General features: G+C 38.6%; 1 protein-coding gene and 1 long non-coding RNA gene across 3 annotated transcripts in view; both read right to left on the reverse strand.

Annotated features, from left to right (window-relative positions):
* Window positions 1–98, reverse strand: part of LOC104951007 (zinc finger and SCAN domain-containing protein 32-like) — a 3398-nt gene extending 3300 nt beyond the window's left edge. The window contains exon 1 of one of the 2 annotated variants that reach the window (XM_010777635.1): window positions 22–98. In XM_010777635.1, coding sequence (XP_010775937.1) covers window positions 22–69 — 48 coding nt within the window. In that variant the 5' untranslated portion in view covers window positions 70–98. Of the gene's footprint in view, window positions 1–15 lie in introns of both variants that reach the window. The other variant, XM_010777634.1, reaches the window with a different exon arrangement.
* The window catches only part of LOC104951008 (uncharacterized), a 21649-nt gene extending 15241 nt beyond the window's left edge, over window positions 1–6408 (reverse strand). Inside the window, exons 1-2 of the long non-coding RNA XR_798979.1 lie at window positions 6340–6408; window positions 6171–6272 (exon numbers count right to left, since the gene is read on the reverse strand). This is a non-coding gene — a long non-coding RNA (uncharacterized lncRNA). The remainder of the gene's footprint in view (window positions 1–6170; window positions 6273–6339) is intronic.
* Window positions 6409–8822: the final 2414 nt, after the last annotated feature.

The following is an 8822-nucleotide window of genomic DNA, read 5'->3' on the forward strand; positions in this document are numbered from 1 at the left end:
ATNAGCTGCTTTCACCAAAACCTCCATTATAGAAGATAACTGGGTTTGAAAGGGAATGCACGTCGCCATGCTGATTCATGTAAGGTAATATATAAGGGTAAAATATAAGAAATACGTATTTAAACGCAATGGTTTTTATAAAAAAATGCGAAAAACAACCGACGCACTAAGATGTTACATCCCTCTGTTTTAGCTAGCTGGAGCTTTGCTTCCGTGTGGCTGAACCTCTACCGTAAAATCCCGAGGAGAGGCGCGGAGGGATACCAAACAAAAAGGAAGTGTAGAACCAGAGGTGGAGAAGTACTCAGATAGTGTACTTGAGTAAAAGTAGAAGTACCAGAGTGTCGGAATACTCTGTTACAGTAAAAGTCCTGCATTCAAAATGTTACTCAAGTAAAAGGAGAAAAGTATGAGCATCAAAATAAACTTACTAAAGTAAAAGTAGTCATTCTGCAGATTGGTCCTGGTTATAATTATTGATGCATCAAAGCTGGTAAAGGTGCAGCTAGCTTTAATGACTTTGTGTAGGCTACTGCATGGTAGCTTGTGAATTTACTCCAGGTGGAACTAAAGTCTGATTTAAGAGTTGACTAATTTCACATCATCACAAGTAAATAAAGGTACACAATAAGTGTAGTGGAGTAAAAGTACAATATTTACCTCTGAATTGTAGAGGAGCAGGTGGTACTAAATAGCATAACATTGAAATACTCAAGTAAAGTATTGTGTAGTATTGTACTTAAGTACAGTATTTGAGTAAATGTACTTAGTTACTTGCCACCTCTGGTTTACACATACAGTACGAGGAATTTGCCTTGGTGTACATGGTGCATACATAAACACAGGTAAAGAAACAATAACAAACTATATATTTTTTTTATACATTAAGATATAGAAAATTACTTAAAGGAAATCTGGATACAACCAAAAAACTTTGCAAAGTTCTCAGAATATATAAAAGGAAATATGTGCAGTATTGTTATCGAAAGTGGAAAGTAGATACTAAGAGAGGTAGCTTTACAAATGTGCAAAATATTCAAAGGGGTTGTGTAGAACTGGCAATCCTTAAATTAGATAAATAAGAACAAGATATTGTTTACAAAGTGTGCATTCAACAATATCTTGTTCTTATTTATCTAATTTAAGGATTGCCAGTTCTACACAACCCCTTTGAATATTTTGCACATTTGTAAAGCTNAGTGAACGTCAAACAAAACTGGTGGCGTTAACCATCAGATTTTTGGTTGGCGACAAACGGGCCAGTAGCAGGCTACGATGACGTTAGGACGGCACTGCTTTTGAGGATACCACGTATTGATAGCCATGAGCTATGTAGAGCTAGTCAAACTGAACTTGTAATTTGAACGAGGGTTAAGTTTTGTAGATTTCTACAAGCTGTTTTTTTTCAAACCCACAATGGCGAAGGAGAAAGAGACGATTTGGTCGCAGATATAATTACAACGCCATTCAAGACGAACTTTTCAAGAAAGCTAGACATCGTCTGAAAGAGAACGGCAACCCGACGCTAGCGGATCTATCACAGCGGGGGAAAGGGTTTGTCGCCACTTTCAAAATCACTAACTACGAGCGGTACCCCTGCTCACCAGCCTCCGAGAGGCACTGCAAATTGTACTGCTGGGAATGCCTACTATTTGCCAACTGACGATTTGTGTTTGGAGCCACCATGGATTTGCAAACTTGAGTCTGTCTAACCCAAGCAGCAACGAGACACCAAAGGCACGGTTGGCACTTACAGAGCAATGGGCTTTTGAAAACCTTGGGGACACCCGAGTGGATCTACAGCTCAACGACGCAAGTGCGCCGGAAACGGAGCTCCACAACCGGAAAAAATTCCCGCATACAGCCTAGCCCAAATTAAACACAGAGTCACGGAACACTGTCGATCTGTCCCGGCTAAAAACAGAACTGGACTGTAATGTTAGCTTATGGACTGATTTTGAAGGGGAAAAGTCCCACTGATCTCCTTGATTTCCTTAAGCAGAAAAATCTGAGTGAGGCATGTGGCGGCTTACACATTGGCATGTGTGGCAGTGACTATCCCTGTGTCCATGCTTCGTCGAGCGGTCATCTCGTCCTAAGCGAATTAAAACTTTATGGCCAGAAAGTTCTACTGACAGACTAGGCTTTCATCATTAGCCTTCATGTCTATAGAAAATACTTATTGGTGGAACGAACGCACAGATTAAACTGTTACCAACAGAGTCATGAATCTTCTCCGAGGAAAAAAGGAGATGGATTTTGTGTTCAAATTAATCAGTTGTTTGGTGAGTACAAAAGCATTTTATTTTTTATTTTATTTTTATAATATTTTTGTTAATATTAATCAATATAACGAATTAATAATTATGTAATCTAAATGACAAAATATAAAGAAATAAATGTTTGATGCTTCTGCCAGAGATATGAGATGGTGTGCGCGGCACTGGCTCAGCTGCTGCGAGTTAAAAGTACTCAAGGAGACTTGTGGAATTGTTTTGGTTTGTAACCTTTATCAAGTGGTACATTCAGAGCTTAGGAATACACTTTCACCACTGTCGCAAATATATCCTCAATGAACAAATGCAATTATTGTTTGTTTTTTTTCAGTGATGTTGTGTCTTGATCGCACGTTTCTTAAATGAAACTGCTTTTGGTGCGACAATGCGCTGTTTAGTGAACAAACTTGGTTTGGTGGAATTAATAAAACTTTTTGGCTAAGCCTTAAAAGCCCCTTTTATTTTAAGTTTTGACCGTACCAACAGGATCTTTAAAGCTGGTAGTTTTAACACTCTTTAATTGTAAATGCGGATATATTGATATAAAAGCTTCGGAAATATTAATATAACTCTGTTGTACTTGACTTATTGTTAAGGTGATGCAACGGGCCCGGTTATTACTGCGTTCTGTCTACAATGTATTAGTTTCTAGAGCCATGGCGTCATAATGATGGTATTAAGCGGGGGGATATTTCAGGTAGACTGTGTTAGGACATCACTGAGGCCTAGGTGTGAAATGCACGGCCCGACTGTATATCATCATAACATAAACCATTCCGAGAGTAAATACTTGGACTATTGGAAATAAAGTTTTGCTAGTATTCAACTTAGTTTTGGCAATATTATTCCGTGCATGTGTTTAAAAATCCTATTTCCTTTTGATCATTGGATTACTCGCGGAATGTTTAGCACGTAAATGCTTTCGTTTTTAAAACCCTGTCCGACCTCGAATTACAAAACCATCAACCATTTGCATAGGATTAAAAAAATGTTCAGAGCGAGCGTCGCGATCACCCCGTCTTAAAGCTTCCCAAAAAGTGCTCTCTCTTTCATTGTGCTGGATTGAAGTCACTTCGACGAGTAACCTAATAGTCCTCAAAAACAGCGGCAGTAGGCATTTCTTTTTTACTAGTTGGGTCCGAGTTTCGGTGCCGGCAAAGCCTGCCGCCATCGTTGCTCAGCTCAGCTCTGTGCCAGCTCTGAGAGCGGGAAGACGGTGCTGCCCTCTGCTGGCGCGGTGCTGTGCATTACAACCAAATGTCGTCCCGGTTCAAATACTAACGTGTCAGTGTTATAGAATGAAACGCATCTGTGATTGCGCACAGTCGAGGACTTCACGGTTATTTGAAAAGCATACCGACGGATTTCGAATACCCTGGTATACCGTAATACCGTTCATACCGCCAATCCTTATATCAAGCCTAATTTTACCATATATTTTGCATAACTTATACTTTAACTGATCAGGCGATATACCTCAACCTTTATGAGTGGCCCAGCCCTTTGTAATTTTGTCTGTATGTGGCCCCCTGTGGAGAAAAGTTTGCGACACCTGCTCAGTGGCGGGCCAGGCAAGAGGCTCGTGAAGGATTTCTGAGTGGGGGTGGCTGATGGTGCTGGACTCCAGGAGCACTATTACGGGCACTGTAGAGCACGCACAAAAGGCGCGAGCACCCAGGGGCGCTACAGGGAATGTTCTACTGTCGTCGTGCAACACTTCCCCACACACCAACACACAGTACACACCGCTATGTTACAATGAAGGCTCGATAATCAGCTCACGGCATATAGGCAGGGTAAGTGCTATTTTTCACGAGTGGGGAGCGGACCTCATCTCCTCTAGGGAGTCCGGGGGGGTTGCTCCCCGGAAATTTTTTTTTAAATATTTGAAGTTAAAAGCATCAATCTTGGTGCACTTTGAGAGCATAATGAAGAATCTATGGAATACGATCTCTCAAACCACCCATATGAACAGAACTGTAAGCAGTTGTCTTTTTCTTTTATGGGATATTTTACAAATCATTCCCCTTCAAACTGTATCTTGTTTTACTGCCATATAGTATTTCATAACTGTTTTTCCTTTTATTCTCTTGTTATTTTTATAACGATAATGTCATATGAAGTTGTCCGCGGAAATATCTTTAGAATAATTTGTGACCAAATCGTTGAGACCACTGAGATAACTTAGACTTAAGTTAACTATCTAAACCCTCAGAAGTCTTTAGCCTCACCTGAGCCTCTCAGTCTGAGAGGGAGGACTCTCCTCCAGGCATTGTTGTTGGAACAACATCTCCTTATGTTCCGTTAGGCAGCTAAGCTAAACCAGATGCTAAACAACACGGCCCTTGCTGGCCACCGGTCCCTCTCTTCCTCTCTCTCACAACACACTAAATGCGCTATTCCACAACACACACAGACTGCAGCTGAACGACCACAAGCACACTTTTATGCATGCAACTCCTGATTGGTCTGGTGTCTTTGCCTCTGTTGGCATTCACTGAACACAGGGAAAATTACAGTCCTGCCGTCCTCTCTAGTGTCATGATGAGGTTCACGTAAAGCACAATTAATGTATTATATTATTGAGGTAGAATTGAGCGTATTTTGAGGTAAAGAAAAGCGATTGGCCTTCACTACATTGCTGTGTGCCCCTTTGTACAAATGTGTCCCGTTATCAGAATCAGAATACCTTTATTAGTCCCACAGAGGGGAAATTTGCAGCGTTACAGCAGGAAAGAGCCACAGACAGCTTAGTGTTGCATATCTTACATGCGTTAAAAAAGTACTAAGTTATAATATAATAAACAATATGCTAACAAAGTACTAAGTTATAATATAATAAGCAATATGCTAAAAAAGTACTAAGTTATAATATAATAAACAATATGCTAAAAAAAAGATAAAAAGTTACATCATTTTCCAAAATACAGATAAAAAACCAATCAAATCTACAAATCAAATCCTGTAGCAGTTCTTAGGATTTAGCAGCCCGGTATGTATTACAGTTATTAAAGATGGCATATGTATATAAAGTACATAAAGCACATAGTTTGACGGTATTTAACAGCAGCAAGTTACACAATGTTATAATCGGGAGATAAGTTTCCATTCATTTCGGCAAGCCTGGGCAGCAACGATTAAAAGATTTCTTGCTCCCAAACCAATTGTGTATTTCATTACAAAAAGCAGTTCTACCCAGGGGTGCACACAACTTTCTCAGTGAGGGACTCAGATGAGTACCTGGAGTGGAGTGCAGAGCTAATGTATTTATCATTTTACACGAGAGGGTTACAAAACGAAAATAAATCTGTAGCCCCTTCATGCTACACACACATAGCTAGCTACCAGTTGATGTGAGCAAATTTATTATTTTCCTCCCTACTCTGAGATCGTGAGGCTTTTCATGCTTTCTCATGGACCTGTAACAGCTAGCCCTGATGCTCACTCTCCCTGAAGGTAGATCTTTGTTTGAAACTGTGGGGAATTGGTTATCATTCATGTTATCCAAAACACGTAATAGTACATCATTAAAACGCTTTACACTGTATCAAGACTGTCAATTTGTCAAACTTAGCCAGTAACTACAGCTTTGTTTGTCACTTACCTTCATAATTGTCGACGTAACTGGATATGTAGCTACATCTTGAACCCCTTTTCTCTTTTGCTCCTCGCGGCTGAGCCTGCCGCTTGTACCAGCCAATGTACATCACTGATGTTAACCTTCGGTAGATCTTGGAGACATAGTGTAAAATATTGCCTATATAATATCTATACGCTATCTATTGCTATCTATACGCTATCTATCGCTCTTCCCTCTACCGCTCTACCGTAGACCGGAAGTTTACAACCGCACACTCAATGAACCGGAAGTTGATAGACGCCATCTTGTGCAACTAGCCTATAGCAGCTTTTTTTTAATATATGCTTTCAAAGAGAACAAACCAGATAATTCAGAATGCAACTTCAAATGTATCTCACTTGTGCAAATGCAGTTTCCTTGAAGTTAAAATAAAAAGCTGACATCAGTCTGACTGATAAAATACACTTTAATTAACACACACACAACATTGCAGAAAGTAAAAAAGGCACTAAATGGAATACGTTCGTGTCAGTGACGGCTGTCCTCAACAGATCTTAGAGCCATTCACAGTTTCATTTTTTAATAAGTGACATTTTATTCTATTCATCTGTATCAGACATTGTAAAAATCATCAGTTAATCATTGCTCTTGGATTATTAATGCTGAACCCTAGAGCTTTTTGACCGCGACAAAGCAGTGCGTTATAATATGAAATAAAAGCAAATGTGTTCAGTTCAAATTATGTTGTTATTACAAAATGTATTTATGAATACATTGAGCTATGAAGTTTTAAATGTCCTGAAGACTCTCAGCCTTTCATAACGCACAGTTTGAGATTTGAAGATGAAAGAATTTAACTTTTCATTCAAAGCATGTTACCGTATACCAAGTCTATATGTCAATCTAAACCAACACCATTCACCAAAAAAGATTAAATAGTACACAAAGGCAATCAAAAGTATGGAGACGAAACAAGACATACATCAGAACAACCCTTGCAGGATGTTCAGGTGTTAAACAATATCTTTACACTCCGTGTTTTAATGTTATTTGTGTTTCTAAATGCACTCAAAATGCAGAAATAAACAAAAATAAATACAAAAGAATGCAGAGCCCCAATCAATTTGTCTGTTTTCTGGTTTGCAGTTCTTTCTTTTTTTAAACAGTGTTTGTGAGGTGGAAATCATCAGTGTTGCTTTCAGAGCAGTCTCTTAGATACACAAGTGGGTTTTGGTTTTCTTCCCAGGAGCCCTCAAGATACATTTTTGTATCTTATTTTTTTTATAACAAAAAATAAATTATACCTGATACAATTAAAATGATGCAGGCAATACAACAAACACAACAAATTATAAGGGATTTATAGGTGTTGCAACAGTCTGATTCTGTGTTTACCGGTCTGGGTGCACGGCTGGCTACACGGTCCTCATACTCGCCCAAATTCAGTGCAACATGACCCTGGTTTTGGACATTTCTAGGAACATTGTGCTCTCTCTTATTACTAGGATTTCTTCTGTTTTCAGGGTGGTTTTTTTGTTGCTTAGAGGAGTGCTTTTCCTGGATCACAATATACAGNGGACACATTTGTACAAAGGGGCACACAGCAATGTAGTGAAGGCCAATCGCTTTTCTTTACCTCAAAATCCGCTCATTCTTGCTCTCGGTGTGTCATAACAAACTGTCAAGCTGTCAAAACTCTGTACTCAAACCGGAAGTACTCGGCCTCACACCCAGCCGCCGGAAGTTGATAGACGCCATTGTGTGTTTCGCAACATGTTCTATGGCACGTCTCTACTGGGAATTGTAGTTTTATAAGACATTTTTGTATTTACCACAATTAGAAGTTACCAGTATTAAACTGTGTACACCCTGGAGGTTTAGGGGATACGAAAAACACAGTGGTGTTATCACATTTAAAACATATAATTAATAAATGGGTGAACATTGCTTGTGTCCATAATGGGCAGCATTAATATACCCACATGACAGTTAAGGTCAAAAGAGCTTTATTTAACAGCTGGTCTTATGTCTGTGACCCCTCTGGCTGTTCATTGATAAGCCTGAAACATGCACTTGTCAAGGTTCAGAGGCAAATTTGGCAAATATAGCAGTAGCCATCGATCATCTTAAGATAAGATATACTTTATTGATCCCAAGTTGGGAAATGTTTTTGTTACAGCAGCATGTACTACTTTGTTCTACTCCACTACAATTCAGAGGTTAAGCTGGTATTTTTACTCCGCTACATTTATTTTAGTTACTTTGCAGATTCTGATTAATGATGTGAAAATATAAACAACCCTTAATTCAGACTTAAGTTACACCTGAGTCAAATTTAGGGAAGGTGATCGTACTTTGTCAGACTTAATATTTATCTGTGGGCATCCCCAACCTTTTTTTCTTATTCAAAAGAAGACCTTAACTTAAAGTATTCTTTAATGTTTAACCCTTTGGAGTCCTGGGCTGATTTGGCCGTTTTTGCATACTTTTGATTTGTCTTACTAAACCCCATTAAGAAATGCAAATCAGCCCAGGACTCCAAAGGGTTAAACATTAAAGAATACTTTAAGTNATTTTAAATTCAATTATTGGTTAAGAATAAACATCTTAAAGTAAATAACAATAAACAATAGCCCTTAACCCTGTAAGACCCCCGGTTGTAATTTTACAACATTACTTTAAGCTATCCAAAAAAGTCAGTAAATGTTTTTGTTTTTTTAAAAGACTACATTTACATAGTCAAAAGGTCCTTTTTGTTCAGCCTCACAATGGTATTGGGTAGTAAATGTGTTTGTAGGTCCTGACCTCTGGCCATACATATAAGACTAACATTCCTGACAATAGATCTCAAAGGTAATCTTTTATGTTGTAAATGCCTTTTTAATAATACATTTTTTGAATGGAACATTCTCAACACGAATGCATCAATCCAAATAAATATAACTTAAATATGTGGGAAAATACTG

The sequence above is a fragment of the Notothenia coriiceps genome, unplaced genomic scaffold (assembly GCF_000735185.1).
Source record: "Notothenia coriiceps isolate Sejong01 unplaced genomic scaffold, NC01 NC01_scaffold00018396, whole genome shotgun sequence".
NCBI lineage: Eukaryota > Metazoa > Chordata > Actinopteri > Perciformes > Nototheniidae > Notothenia > Notothenia coriiceps.